The sequence below is a fragment of the Xiphophorus maculatus genome, chromosome 9, assembly GCF_002775205.1.
Source record: "Xiphophorus maculatus strain JP 163 A chromosome 9, X_maculatus-5.0-male, whole genome shotgun sequence".
Taxonomy (NCBI): Eukaryota; Metazoa; Chordata; class Actinopteri; order Cyprinodontiformes; family Poeciliidae; genus Xiphophorus; species Xiphophorus maculatus.
In genome coordinates this window covers 15,418,295-15,433,109 of record NC_036451.1, presented here as the reverse complement: position 1 = coordinate 15,433,109, position 14,815 = coordinate 15,418,295, and the positions used below count along the sequence as shown (strand labels likewise).

Here is a 14,815-nt window from a genome sequence, read left to right as displayed (position 1 = left end):
GATGTACGCACCTTACAAATAAATCAGGATGTGCAAAGAAGTCTGCATACATCTCCAACAAGGATCTCCTCTCTAGGATGAAAGTAGGCAGGACCACCTGGCACAGAGTGAAACAGGGACGAGATACATTTAACATTTATATTACAGCACAAAACTTCAGGATGGCGCAGCAGCGTATCGGGTGCTTACTTTAGTGAGGTCCATGCCTAAACGGACTTGTGAGAGCAGATGCATGATTACGCTCTTGTGCTCTTCCACAGACTCTCCCTCACCGTCGTCATCACGGTCGTCATGGCTGTCAAACATGTCTGAGAACAGCAGCAGATCACTTAGTTGACTGGAACATCAGTCATCTACCTTTATCTTATTATTGAGTGAGTTTAGCAAATCTCCTTGTATACAGTGCCTATAAAAAGTATTCACCCAAGCATGACTGTATCTCAAGTGATTGGTTAATCAGTACTTCTGGTTACCATTACAGCATGGATGCAAACAAACATCTTCATAGATCATCAGTCCATCCTCACAAACTGAGTGACCACCCAAGAAGGAGACTAGCGAGAGCTTATTAGAAAATGTATTGAACTAAACATTGGGCAATCTGGGAATAAAAGCCTAAAAAGACTTTAAAATTCATGTTCTCAGGCACTCGCCATCTAATCTGATCCTGAGTTATTATGTAAAAAAGGAATCAGCAAAAACTTCAGCCAGCAGAAGTGCAAAAGGTGGCCGACATGTCAGTAGATACAGGCAGTCCATTGGGATATGTGTCTGCCACACTTCTGATTTTTGTTAGTAAAAAAACATAAAAGAAAAATTGATGATCATGTGTTTTTCCTGTTCTTTCATAATTAGAAACTACTTCATGATCATTTGTTATATAAAAATAGTAGCTAAATAAATTGAAGTTTGTGGTTGTAATGGGAAAAAAGTCAAAATGGTCAAACAGTATAAAATATTTTTATTTTACTCCTGTACTTTTGACACGTTGAAAACAACATTTGCTACAACCCTCCAGTACTTAACAGGCGCTTCAGCTATAAGCTTAATGAACATTTTGAATGTATTTTTAAATATCTTTTCACTACTATCTGTCTGTTACCTGCATCTGTGGTGCCATTTGACATGCTTGAGATGAGGGACTCTGTGGTTGTGGGCCGTTTTAACGATGTTTCTTCGTTAGTGGCGGTGGAGGCAGCAGGAGGCCCTGAGGGACTGGGGGCAAGACGAGGAGACAGAGGACAAAAAAAGAAGATGGAGGAATGAGGTGATTAAGCTGAAGTACCGAGGCAATCTTAGAGGAAGCCGTTCATACTGAAGCTGGTGATGCAGTGGGACTTTTAAGGAAACTAAGCAAAATTTCCCCACCTGAAATGACTATCCTGCTTTCAATGCACAAAATAAATCCACAGTGGGTGGTGGAAGATGCAAAAACACTCACTCTGCGCAGTGTTTGGGTGAAGTGCTGCTCTGGTAATACTCATCAGCATCATAAAACTCATCCTCGCTGGAGGAGTAGGAGAAGTCTGGCACTGAGTGTGAGGGCAGGGGGATGTGAGTTGGCGAGGCGACGCCGCTGCTGGGGCCGGACGGGCCACTCCCTGATGGACCAAAAACACAAAGCGGACATCAGAGTTGGTATGATGGAGGGCTCGGCTCTGTTTATGATGGATAAATCAACTGGAAGAGGAGCAAGCAGCGCACAGAAGCATTAACATAGTGACTGCTGCCTCTGCAGAGCATAATGACTGCACAGTCAGGCATGGAGCGAGCGTCCTTAATGCACAGCACAGCGTTTTAATACTGCTGTCTCAGCACAGGAGACACACAGGCTGCAAACTTTGCTTCTGGACGTGGCTTCGTTAATTTACCTAATGTTCACCGCCGACGGCACGCAACAATAAATAATCGTTTTTCTCCTCGTGTGGTTTCCTTCTCATTTTGTTCAACGATTTAATCACATTACATGAAAATATTTTAAAATGAACTCACTGTAGGATCCTTTAAGAAACAAACACTCAGAGGATCCAGGTGTTTAAAAATTTAAATCTGAAAATTAAAAAGTCTGGATGAGCTTTGGTTATTTTGAATGTTCAAAGACTCAGTAAATTTAGTAAAAAACACATTAAAGTTACTGATTTGTAGCACCAAAGAAATAACCTGTCGGAAATTAAGCAATTTAACCATGTAATAAAAATAAAAAACATGATTAATTCAAAGTTTGGTGGGATGTCAACCAAAAGTTGACATCACTGTTTACGTTTATTTTATTACTGTGAAAACCTCTTTGTTAGAGAGATTTAACATTTTTAAAATCTTTAAACATGGATAAGAGTTTTCAATGTTTCACCTGTGTTATAATTTTAATGTAGAAAAACAAAAAAATAAACTTGTACACTTGAGAGTCATGACCAACAAAAGCCTGACAACTGCATCTCAAATACACTAATTTCCTCAACCAATCAACACACAGAAATATGTATTGTTATCACTATTTATTTAATGCATTATTTATTTTTACAGTAAAAGGGGTTGCATTCCAAATGATCCCAAAAAGAGTCAAGAAAGAAATTTTTAATTCAGCAGTTTAGGTCACCAGGATATGAGATAGCATGTGGCTATTATGACCTCTTTATTTGATGGTCATAATGTAAGGTAACAGAATTTTTATAAATTGTGTAAAGGTTAAAATAAAAGATTATTGAGGTTTAAAGCTAGTAATGGTATTCATTTTCACAACTTGGGAAAGCAGGAGATAGGAGCACAAACTGCTCTTGCTGCAATTCTCATTCTGTTGTTCTTAACTTTGGACTCAATAAAATATGGAATTACTTTGAGCGTTTTTGTTGTTTGCTACTGAGGAATACCATGCTAAAACCTGGTACACTCCAGGTTATACCAGGAGGTATACCTGGAATTGTTATGTTATAATTGTTATGCTATCAATTAACAAATGATATGTTATCAAGTGATACACAATTGATAATATATTGTGCATCAATTTTGCTGTGAGAATAGGCAAACAATGAAAACCTACCTGTGCTGTTGGGAGTTGGGGTCTGCAGACTCCCCATCACTGTGACCACGGGACCAACAGGCAACGTGGAGGGTCGTTGGTCTGATTTACACACCTGAGAAGCGTCTGTTGCAGAAAAACAAAAAAGAAAGCAAATGAGTTTGAACAGACGCCCTAGAAGGAAGCCAGATGATATTAAAACCAGCATCTCATTACGAGAAACGCTGCAGACATAGACGCCAGCTGTGTTTGGGGCAGCTGATATTTCGCGCTTTTTGTTTTCACAGCAGTTTTAACAGCCAGGTCAGAGTCCTCCAGTTAAACTTTGTCGCATCCGAGCATTTTATACAATAAAACCAGAAAAAAAATTCAAGTTTCAAGAAAGTTTACATCTCACTGATTTTATTGTAAAATCAAAAAAAGCAAGTATTTTGCGTGCACCTTAGTTAAAAACTGAACAACAGGGGGAGTATTATCACCTTTGAGTTGATCATGCAATATAAACCACTTATCAGAGTGTGACTTGTGTGTGAGTACCTATAGGTAGCGTGGTCTGTGTTGGCATTGTGGTGTTGACTACAGGGTCCAGGGGGGGCTGGTAGATCCCATCCACTGGGTTGATGGTGCTCTGCAAAAATAAGGGAATAAAACCCCAAGTTCAGCAACACAAACACCTGCCTGACTGGTCAAAACACACCTGCTGGAGTGACTGCACCTCAAACACTACCTGCTTATGGTTTAAAACAATGCTAAACAACTTGGGCATTATTTTACCACGTGTGTCTTAATATTGACTGGACAAAACATGTGAGCTGGTTATAGATCAGATTATTGGTAGACCAAAGCATTAACAAGAGTGCTGCACTGAAACGCCCCATCTAATCCGGAGAGATCGATTCCCTTTCACCCAATGTACTGGAGAGAATGACGGGATTAACTACTGCAATCAATATGAGGCCAACCTGGCTGCATGACAACATAGAAACCAGCAGGACAATAACGAGGATGCCTCCAGTGTAAAAAAAAAAGAAAAGAGATTTTATACTCCATCTCATAATTTCCCTGTTGTAAAAATCAGCAACACGTTTCAGATCATGTGGCCATGATGACTAGAGGTTAGATGCATTGCAGGCAACTAAGTGCAACATTTACTGCAGTAGCATAATCTTCCAATGAAAAATCTAACAAAATTAAAACTTAAAAGTTTGAATGTTTATTCGGAAATCATTACTTTAGTCTCCTATCAAATTTCACAAGGACTGAGCATTCAGGGGGTGGGACTTTGTCCATTCCTTTGCCTAGTATCTCTAGATCATCCCGAGTCATGAGTTCACTTTATGCTTTCCTCTCTTGAGCTCACATCTTAGAGGATTCAGGTCTGAGGACTGAGATGATCATGAAAGGTGGATTTTGTTTCACTTCTGTGTTGATTTGGTCATGTCTTGGATCATTACCATATAATGGCAGAATTCATCAGATTGGTATTTAAAGGGTCCCGGTATTCCAAAGATTTCATACAGTGATACACTAAGAGTTTCCAAGGCCTTTTAGAGAGAAACAGGCCCACAGCAACACGGATCCTTCACTTTACTTGATAGAAGGGGCGATGTGCTTTTTTTCTTTGTAGCTGAAAAGCTCAAACTGTGTAATTTAAACAACTCCATTTAAAGCCAAGAAGAATTGGGCAAAATTCAAGCGTTTACGTTTTTGATGGTAAGAGAGAAAATGCTTACTAATCCCAAATAACTGTTTGACTCTTGAGGTGATGCTGAGTTTTGGAGGTTTTATTTTGCACATGTTACCATCCTGCTCCCTGTGTGCGGTAATTATGGGTTCTGATCCAGTCTGGTGGCAATTGACAATGAGACAAAGAACTCTTCTGTTTTGTCATATTTATACCACAGGGAAAACGTACTTGATAATTCATTAGAAACTCACGATCAACTTTAAAAAATTGATAAATTAAGTACGGTAAAGATTTTTGTTACATCCATATATCCAGTAAGCAATCATCCTCAAATTAAAGGTTGGATTTGTCCAAAATTTTCAATGTTAGATTTTGCTACTATAATTTAGGGTTAATTAAGTTAAAGATGTTTTCCACCTATTCTACAGTACTATGCATAATACTTTGAAACGCCTTCTTAGTTTAACATAGTCCATGCATCGAATATCCTCACTGACTGGAGCATGGACAAACCCAAACAGGAAAACAGGATCATATCGACCTATGATTCAGCTACAGCTCACCCTCAGGGCTCTTGGTCACAAATAAAATGGCCTTTTGTCATTACAATCTGAGCGGTTATTGCTTTAACTTGACCTATAGCAAATTAAACAGCTTTTTCTTCTGTTGAAATTTACAGAAAGAATAACTGCCACAAATGTGGTGAGTCCATACTGATTTTGCCTCAGATAAAGCTGAGGAGGAAAAAAATATAATGTGATATCTCAATATTATATGCCTGTTTGTTTTTACATAAAAATAATTCAAACTCCAGGATCTCAAAATGTGATCAGAGCTCCACACATTTGAGTTCATGCTTCGTCCTCCACTCTGCACGCCTTTGTCCTGATGCCTTTGAGGGAAAAAAAGTAAGTCAAGGGCTACTAATTATAGCCAAACAAAGAAATATTAGCCTGTCATGATATGGGTGGTCAATCTTTGGCTCCGGCAAGCGGGAGATGACTCAAAAGCAGATGGAGACGTGTAGTTCAAGTAGAGTTAGAGCTAAATAAACCATGACATAATTAATTTTTTTTGGATGCGAGTGTAATATCAGCGCAGCTAGCAGCTCTAGTTAAACCAACTAGATGATGTAGATGGCTAAATACAATTTACTGTTTCTCCTTTTAGTTTAAAGAATCTCTTAAATTTATAGCATATTTCCTACAGTGTAAGAACAACGTGGACCATCAAACATGCCATTAGTGTTTCAAGCTGCAATGCATTAATCGTTTTCTCCACTTTACAAAAACACAGACAACGTGGCATACTTCTAGTGGTGAAAAAGCTGCAGACAAATCTCAGGCAGGAAGCTTAGGAAACATAAAACGGGCAGATCTAGGGGTAGACGGAGCTTAGGCTGTGCTATTTATATCACATAATACTTTACTTAATGACTATGGGATTATATCTGCTGTAAGAGCAGACTCCCACAGTACGAGCAGTCCAGCCTCTGTGGGATTCACAAATCAGAGAAGATAGTGGACATTTTCTGTGTTAAACTATTATGCACAAACTGTTAGCATTTTCCAAACCATTCAAAGAGCTTTCAGATTGATTTTCTGCTTCCCTCACCTTCATGTCTCTTCCACTGGATGATTCTCCTTTTCTCTGCCCTCCCTTTTCCATGGTACTTCACCTTATACGATATGATACCTAACTAAGAATAGAAAAAAGTTTCCATTTCTTACAAATGTATTATAGAAAGTGAGCTGTGAGCTAGAGTGGAAAATATCCACTTTTCGGAGTTCCCCATTGAAAGCACTGTGGTTGTAGTCTTTGAGGTCTGCTTTAACAATGCAATAAGCCACATAGACTATATATGGTCAGGTAAGCAAGGTTTCATTCACATCTAGCCTATAATTCAACATTATTTGTGACAGATTATATTTTTACTCCACCTTACTTCATCCTAACAGGAGGCTGGACATGAAGCTGAGCGTGTAGACTGAGAAATCAGTCTAAAAGCCTAAAGTGATTGCTTTGGAAAACTAATGAGAATAGTGGTAAGTAAACATGCCCGAGTCCTGGAATGGCCTAGAATGTGAACACGGTGCACCTGCAGAGCCTGCAAAGTGCTCTCTGGATGGCTTTCCTGGCTATTAGTAGAAATTCAATAAGCAAGCAGTGTGAGCGGGCTCAATCAATGCTGGATGATGCTGGCTTTAATTTCAAGGTGAAGTGATGTGTAACACGCTCAGATCAGGTGTAACAAAAAAAGCATGCATGCATCACATTAACATACACTAACATACAGTGTTTTGTAAAAGGATCATAAAATTAGAAACTTTTTCACATTCTGTCAAATTTAAGCCCCAAACTTCAATGTATTTTTTGTTGAGATTGTATATGATAGGCCAACACAAATGTAGCTCATTATTGAGAAATTGAAGGAAAAGCTACAACAGCAATAAATAAAATCCAGTGGCACCAGGTGCAAATTTTGTCAGATGATCAGCTGTAAAAACGTGCTAGAAAACCCAACCTGGATCCCTGTTGCTCCACTTTACAATTATGCAAATAATATACAAAACTCTACCAAGTCTTCCACTTAGTTGAACACAGCTATATTTCCAAAATCAGAGTAAAGGGAGTTAAATAAAAATCCAGGACCTGATTAAACACTACTTGGTGTCAGTTTTTCATATAAAATCTCAGTAATTTACATGAAAGTTTGAGGATTTATTGTGACAAAAAGCAAAACAATGATTCAATGATTATGGAACTTTTGGTAATGCATATGGAAAAAAAAAACTCAGTTTTACATGCATGCATATTTCGTGCTGTGATGAAGGATAGTTCCCAACCATTGCTAAAAGGAATTAAACTCAGATTAAAACAGGAAAGTTTTAATCAAGAAGATAGCAGCGGCAGACATGAGGGGAAAGAGCTTAAGGTAGAGCTTATGTCCAAATTAGATGGCATGCTCTAAAGATCTGATTTATCAGCTTTGCTAAAAGAGAGGGTAGATTATGTCAGAAAAAAAAGTCGGAAGTTTCGTCTGACTTTAATTGTTTTTCATGGACAGGAAAACGTTGAAACTTACTATAAGTCCGTTTGCGTGTTGTTGTTCGTTACTTTGGTCCTTAAAATTTTAAGAAGACAGCGTTAGACTGCTTTGGGTACAAAGGTTCAAGAGTCAAGTCAAAAAGCATCCTGACTGAGAATCTTAGCTTCAGTAAATTGTCGTTTGCAGTGATCGTTTTATCACATGTTTAAACCTTTCGTGCAATGTCCCATTTTTCCAAGTTCCAAAAGTACAAGTCGTCACACCTATCGACCACATGAAACACCGGTAAACCCCCCACTTCCTTTCATACAGCTGAAAGGAACATGTGATGAAACGAGCACTGGGCCACACCCTTTGTCATTCACCGACCCAGATAGCAACTATGAGCGGGGAACTACCTTACAGACCGGACACAGAGTATACACATCCGCGTGCTTTCATAAGAGAAGTGATTACAAAAAAGACCAATGTCATGGCAGCCCACAGAGAGAGGTGTTCAGACATGCAGTCAAGCGGTTTACCTTGGCAATTTGCAGCAGAACAATACAGTGCTTGATGGACTCTACCATACTCTGAAGGAGAGAAAAAGCAAAAATCCGTTAGAAAGGAACTGACTTCCAAACTTAACAGGAAGTTTGGAAATACAAAAAAGTAAATATGCACGAGTTAACTTACACAAGTAGTCTCCTTCAAATTTTCTATTTTCTAACAAAAAAAAGAAAGAAGAAAGCATACCGTTAGATATACAAGGTTCTTAAAGAAGGAATGCTGATGCAACCTGAAACGGCAGCATCAGGCAGCATTTGGAGAAAAATCCCACGCTTAAATACGTCCAACAGCAGCCACTCTTTTGTTTGCTTCAACAAGATAATTTTCAAGAAAAATAGATCTGATGTCACTTATTCACAGCTTTCAGGTGGAAAATAGTGGTAAACATCTGGAACCCCCATCAAAACCAAAAACAGAATATTATTATAAAGGTTCCAACAAGAGAGGTTCCTTAGAAAAGCTTCCAACTTTAAATACCATTTCCCAGAACTCATAACATTTTAGGAAAAAGCATGTACCTCCATGCAGGATCAACTCAAACAAAATGGCAGCCATTTGCCCTGAGATTTCTATGTAGTTTAGGTCAGAAAGCGAAACTTTAACATTTTAGATCATACAAGTGAAAATTTAAACAAACAGATATGGCAAAAACTGTCTTGACAACAGTCACTGACTGCCACAATCATAATAGTTTATTAATTTGTGAAATACAAAAAACTGTGACTAACACTTCTCATTTGCTGTTTATTTATATTTGTGGTATTGTCATCTGATATACTTGCAGCTCTTCTTTTTATTTAAAGTAAAAGAAATATGTTCCTTCCCTTTTTGAACGAACTTGAAGTGATAAAGATTGGACGTAATTCTGCATTTTTCAAAACTTTATTGTGGCTAGAAGTCATCCCTGGTAAAGATGTATCGCGATATTTTACAGAAGTAGCATAACTCTCACAATAAAATATGTTTGAGCATATTTATTTAGTGAAAAAAAAGTGCAAAGAAACTTAATTTATAATGCATAACTTCTTGTTTCCCAAATGTATGAATATGAATCAGAGCAGCCCTAAAACAGGAAAATCATTCTAGTGACACGGATGTGTACTGATGTTTGAATGTATGGGAACGGTTACAAGAGAAAATCTTTTCCCTTAATTTTGCCTATGGCTACTGAAATAATTTGAAATTTATAAGAATTAATCACAGACGAGGCTGGATGAGAAACTAGTTTTATCTCAACACCACACATAGTGAAGATGATGTAACAGAGGTAACAAACATCAACTAAAAACATTGTGACGCTCACTGTTGACATTTTTAGAATGAGATTTTTCCACTGCAAGAGAATATAAAACATGTAAGGTTTTTTGTACATGTTTACCAGGTTTTTCTGAGGAAACAAAAATCAGAAAGAAATAAAAGCTCTTAAGCTGTTTGCTTATCTCTAGAGATACAGCAACAAATTTTAAAAAACTATTACAGAGCTTCAAAATACATTATTCAATATGTCAAAGACTAACTTTTTCTGCATCAAATGATGTAGAGAAACGTGGCAGGTCAGACGATATGTCAACTGTATTTGACATGAATAAGCTAATTGAATATTTATCTACATGCTTGCAATTTAAACGCAGTGATCAGAGGCCTTCCAGATAATCTTTCACCAAATAATATCTGGTTGTTGAAAGTTATTCTACAATCAAATTGTCAGTGCAAATGGGTCATAATATAACATTTTATTAATTTTTTATCAAAGCTACCAAACAACCTGCAACAGAGGAGACCAGAGCTCATCTGCACAGGTGTAACAGCCTCTAAATTGCATTAAGTAATTCATCAGGGGTCTATTGAAAGAGAAAACACAGGAGCAGAGGTCTGAGACAGAGCACTGCTGGTACTCACTCTGCGCGATTCATCCTCTTTGCAGTCCTTGATCTTCTCATCAAACAGCTGTTTGAGAACAAGAGATGAAAAGGTGGAAAAGGGGACAGATGAGATATGAGCAGAGATGTTTCCAGTCAACAGAGTATTCAGAAGGATCACAGAGTATCTGCAGCCTGCAGATGACTTTAGATAATGTGGTCACTGACACAAAGGAGCCGTGAAGTGTTTTTATAAAGACAAAGGGTCTTAATAAAAACACTGAACAAGCGGAGGAGAGATTGTACAGCTGCACTATTTTCTGCCTTGTGTCACCACAACTCTGTTTTATAAAATCTCTGCTTTAAAAATGAGAAAGAGTTCATAAAGGGTATGAACAAATTACAGAATAAAGCTTTGCTTTACTTATGGAACAATGTGATCATTCAGGATACTTTAGATGGTCAAAGATATTCTAACTGGATCAAAAATCTATAAAATGGGACATATTGATTTCTCAGTCTGATATACAAAGTTCAAGATAGATTGTCACATCTCTGCCAAAAATAAAACCTTCCAGCTCGGACGCTCCATCCTACCTTCAACTGGTCGATTAGGATCTGTAGGTAGGCGTCAGCTTCAGCTAGTTTCTTGTCGAAGTCTTGCACACTTGGAACGATTCCTGTCTCAGCCTCCTGCAGACAGGAAAACAAACAAAGCCAACAATTAATGCAAACTCTATGAGACTTGTGGCAAAGCCCTGCTAGTTTTGCATATTCAAAGCAAAATGTGCAGCCTGGATCAATAACCAAGAGCTGTCCTTTCATGAAATAATGGCTTGACTCCACCATCTCATGACCAGACGGGTTTTGTAAACGGGAGCAAAAAACGGTGGAAACATCAACAGTTCAGGGGAATCTTCCAGCAATGTACTGTACTACCTGAAATACAATACCAGGAATATTGTCAAAAGGCGAGCCTGCGTGAATAACCAACATATGTGACAGCCCACATTTGTCAGGCTTCAACAAAACTAAAAACCAAGACAGACACAGAGCCGAGCCGCAGAGCACAAATGGGCTGAGGTGCACTCAAATTTATTGTTTGTTAATTAGTTTCCCTTAATAGCCTCTAGCCTTCACGTATGCACGCACACAGAGAACATTTCATTACATAAGATCCATTAAAAGGCAATTACTGAACTACAGGCAAAACAGAGGACCACACATGAGTTTCTATCCGTCCAAGCTCACCCAAGCACTGGGGACATGAAAAAGTCTGACAAATAAAAGTACAAGGAAGAAGATCCACTTGGCATAAAGCTACAGAGGCTGAACACCCGGATTTAGTAGCAGTGATAACAATAACCCCTGTACATCAGGCAACCCCGGTGATGACTAAGGCCTGTGTCAGAGCAATTTACTGCAACAGCAGTCTGTTTGGCATGAAAAAGAAAGAGCAGACTATTCCAGAGCAGACCAGTCTCCGAGTAAATGGGAATCAACTGGATCTTAAATCTTCTTAGGAAGTCAAGCTCTTATCAAACCATTGAGAGAGCAGCCGTCATCGCCTTGGGTTTGCTGCGTCGCATACTCCTACTATCTCCTCTTCCTACAGTCTGGGATTTCATGGGAACATGAAGAAAAGCCATTAAACCGGAGCAAAACATTAACATCTGTCCAGGCCTGATAACTGCTTAGGTTTAAACTTGTTAGCTTTACAGAGAGCAAAGTCCGTTCTGCAGCCCTGAAGCATGCACTTTTCATGACAATCTTCCTGAAAGGATCAAAGGTGCATGTTTTGCTAGTTCAGTTTGCTTACAAAATAAGAAAACAAACCGCCTGCTGGAGGACCTGAGAAAAAAATCTAAATATTACATTAAAGAATGACAACGAGTCAAAAATCCTTCCAGTAATGCATGATGACTGAATTTGAAACCAACAAGGCAGGGATCAATACACAACCGTGCAAAAATAATCTCAGGTTATCAAACAAGCGCAGGCAGTGAACTAAAGTGACCTAGAATGAATTACAAAATGGTGATTCTAAGTGTGTTGGTATAATATCTAAATAAAGCAATGAACACAACTTAAACTAATACAGATACTACATGGACAATTCTGTTGGCACCCCTGGCAAAGATGTGAGAAAAGCCTCGAAATAAACTCATCCTGTGTGACTTGATTCAGGAGAATCCTTCCAGTAAAGCATGATGACTGAATTTGAAACCAACTTCAGTTTGTCAACATGACATGAATCATGTCACACAACAAACTTAGAACATTAATTTCAGCACACTTATTTCTGTGGAAGAAGAAAAAAACCCTCCAATGTAAAGTAATGCTTTCAACAGAAATCAGTACTGGCTCTAAATGTTGTACCTTGAAATGTATAGAACAACAGAGCATACCCAGTTTTATAATTTTTTTGTGTGTGTTGATGCTGTATCTTTATAGAGTAACAAAAATATAGTTTGATATAGTTTATTTTATTGCGAAGTCATTCATTTGAACATTAAGCAACTACATAATTTTCTCCTTTTAATTTTCCAGAACTATACAACTTTCTATTTCAAAAATGTATTCCTTCTGTTTTTGTCTAAAGAATACTTTTTCTTATTTTCAGAACCTAAAAGAAGAAATGAATTTGAGATTCTCTAACAGAAGTACAAACCCATTTATTTTTTTATTTAGTAGGCACTTGATGGTTTCCAAAGATTTTGGAGTTCAGAACATTTTCTTTAGAAAGTTAAAATGTCTCTTTAGACTGGAAAGGGTGCTGACCTCGGATGTAAACATAAAATCAAACCTATATAGGTCAGGAAGTTGAAACTTTTGAGGTTAAACACCGTGATAAACATAGACCACTATTATTATGCGGCAAACTAAACCTTTTGTTTTGTCAACATGCACGATAGCAGGCGGGGGGAGGGAAGTTGTATTTTACAGACAGAGCTGATAAGTTCAAGAACAGAAAGTCAGCTGCAGGTGGTTGGTTTATAAACAGCCACTGAAAGGCCACGTCACTCCTTCACTGTTCCAGAAATATTCCCAGACGTCTGCACCTCCACTCCCACTCATTCCCACCAGCCAGGCTCCTCATTTCTGTCCCACAGAGGGAAACTTTCAAAGCAAGGACACACACTTATAATCATCCACCCAATCTGGCTTTAGAAAACAACCCTGCCTCCACAGCTCAATCCCCCCCCCACCTCTCCTCACTATGTATTTATCTTTCCACACTGTGTGACCCACTTTAAAACACTGCTGTCCTAGCGGCGCGCGGCAGATGATCGAGTTGTGTGTTGTTTTTGTTTGTGTGTGTTTTACTTACAGGGCGCCTCGCTCCAATGAACATGCTGCATCAAAGCTTGTGCATCTCTTAGGCCATTTAGCCTGACGAGCCTTTTTCCCCCTCCACCTTTTCCTCCTCCGTTATGAGCTTTTTTTCCCCCCACAGCGACAAACCGGGACCTCTAGTGAAGTTAGCATTATGTCTCCCTCCTCCTCTCAGACCCAGAAACAAAGACCTTCCTTCTCTTCGAGAGAGTGCAGCCAGTCTGGATACGAAATACTCTTCAGCAGCAGGTATCAGCTGACTATTTGGTATGAGGCAGACAGAGCTGAGTTAATCCAAGACCCTCCCCTGCCAGGAAGGGCACACTTCCTCTCTCACAGGCAGAAGGAAAACCACACAGCACACAAGCACTAAGAGAAACTCTAATTGGCTGCTGCAGCAGAGGCAGATGTGCCGTTGATCAAGCAACCAGATCAGGGATTGGTTAGCGCCGGCCACATGATCATACGACAGCAACTCGCGTAAACGCACATACGTGTGTGTTTGTGTATGTGCATGTACGGTAAACGAGCAGACATACGTAGCACATCGGAGAGATTTGCTGTGAAGGGAGAGTAGCAGACAGAGGAGGTAAGGGAAAGGGCAAATGACAAGGTTGATTGTAAGCATAAAAAAAGAAGAGAAATTGAGCTGGAAGAACTGAATATAGTCAGAGGATGGAGGGAAGACTCCTGGATGGATTAAATTAAATGAGAACAGCTGAGAGGTAGCTTGAAAAAGTAAAGATGCAGAATATAACACCAGCCTAGCCAATAACAAAACAAAACACACAAGTGAAGACAAAACAAGGCAGGCATAGGGTCAGATATAAACCGGACTCTAAAATAAACTAACAAAGAAAGATGATGTAGTGCTTAACATGTTCTGCCTTAACACCATCCTTCATGATGCCGCTATATAACAAACTTTTCAAAACCTCTTGGCTTTCTGTTAAGCTACAAAAAACAGAAAAAAACTCAAAACCTCACAGCAACTAGTTCAAGGTTGAGCTTACCCATACTAAATTTAACTAGATCATATTATACAACAAAGAGCAGTGAAAATTTGGATGCACATCACGAGATGAGATATTAGAGCCAGCAATATACTTCATTCAAGCATTTCTTTGGAAATAAAAAGCACACAGTGGGACTGTGCAGCTCTGATTGGTCCAATGACAACAGGTAGAAAATAAACATCCTTACAATCCCAACCATCCCTCCTCCCATAGCCCCAGTAAAGATGTGCAAAATTAGAGGTGTGACATTATTCTACTTTTCAGTCATTTATAGTATTACTTGCATTATGTTGCATTTTGCCA

The 14,815-nt window shown here is 38.8% G+C and overlaps 1 protein-coding gene across 4 annotated transcripts in view; it reads right to left on the bottom strand.

The window, feature by feature from the left end:
- Positions 1-14,815, bottom strand: part of osbpl9 (oxysterol binding protein like 9) — a 34,247-nt gene that overhangs the window by 5,022 nt on the left and 14,410 nt on the right. Inside the window, exons 1-12 of one of the 4 annotated variants that reach the window (XM_023339441.1) lie at positions 13,492-13,800; positions 10,758-10,853; positions 10,201-10,248; positions 8,428-8,457; positions 8,274-8,324; positions 7,789-7,827; positions 3,554-3,644; positions 3,038-3,142; positions 1,442-1,601; positions 1,103-1,215; positions 190-308; positions 12-97 (exon numbers count right to left, since the gene is read on the bottom strand). In XM_023339441.1, the coding sequence (XP_023195209.1) occupies positions 12-97; positions 190-308; positions 1,103-1,215; positions 1,442-1,601; positions 3,038-3,142; positions 3,554-3,644; positions 7,789-7,827; positions 8,274-8,324; positions 8,428-8,457; positions 10,201-10,248; positions 10,758-10,853; positions 13,492-13,515 (962 nt within the window). In that variant the 5' untranslated portion in view covers positions 13,516-13,800. Of the gene's footprint in view, positions 1-11; positions 98-189; positions 309-1,102; positions 1,216-1,441; positions 1,602-3,037; positions 3,143-3,553; positions 3,645-6,317; positions 6,403-7,788; positions 7,828-8,273; positions 8,325-8,427; positions 8,458-10,200; positions 10,249-10,757; positions 10,854-13,491; positions 13,801-14,815 lie in introns of those variants that run through there. The other 3 variants (XM_023339440.1, XM_014471530.2, XM_023339442.1) reach the window with 3 other exon arrangements.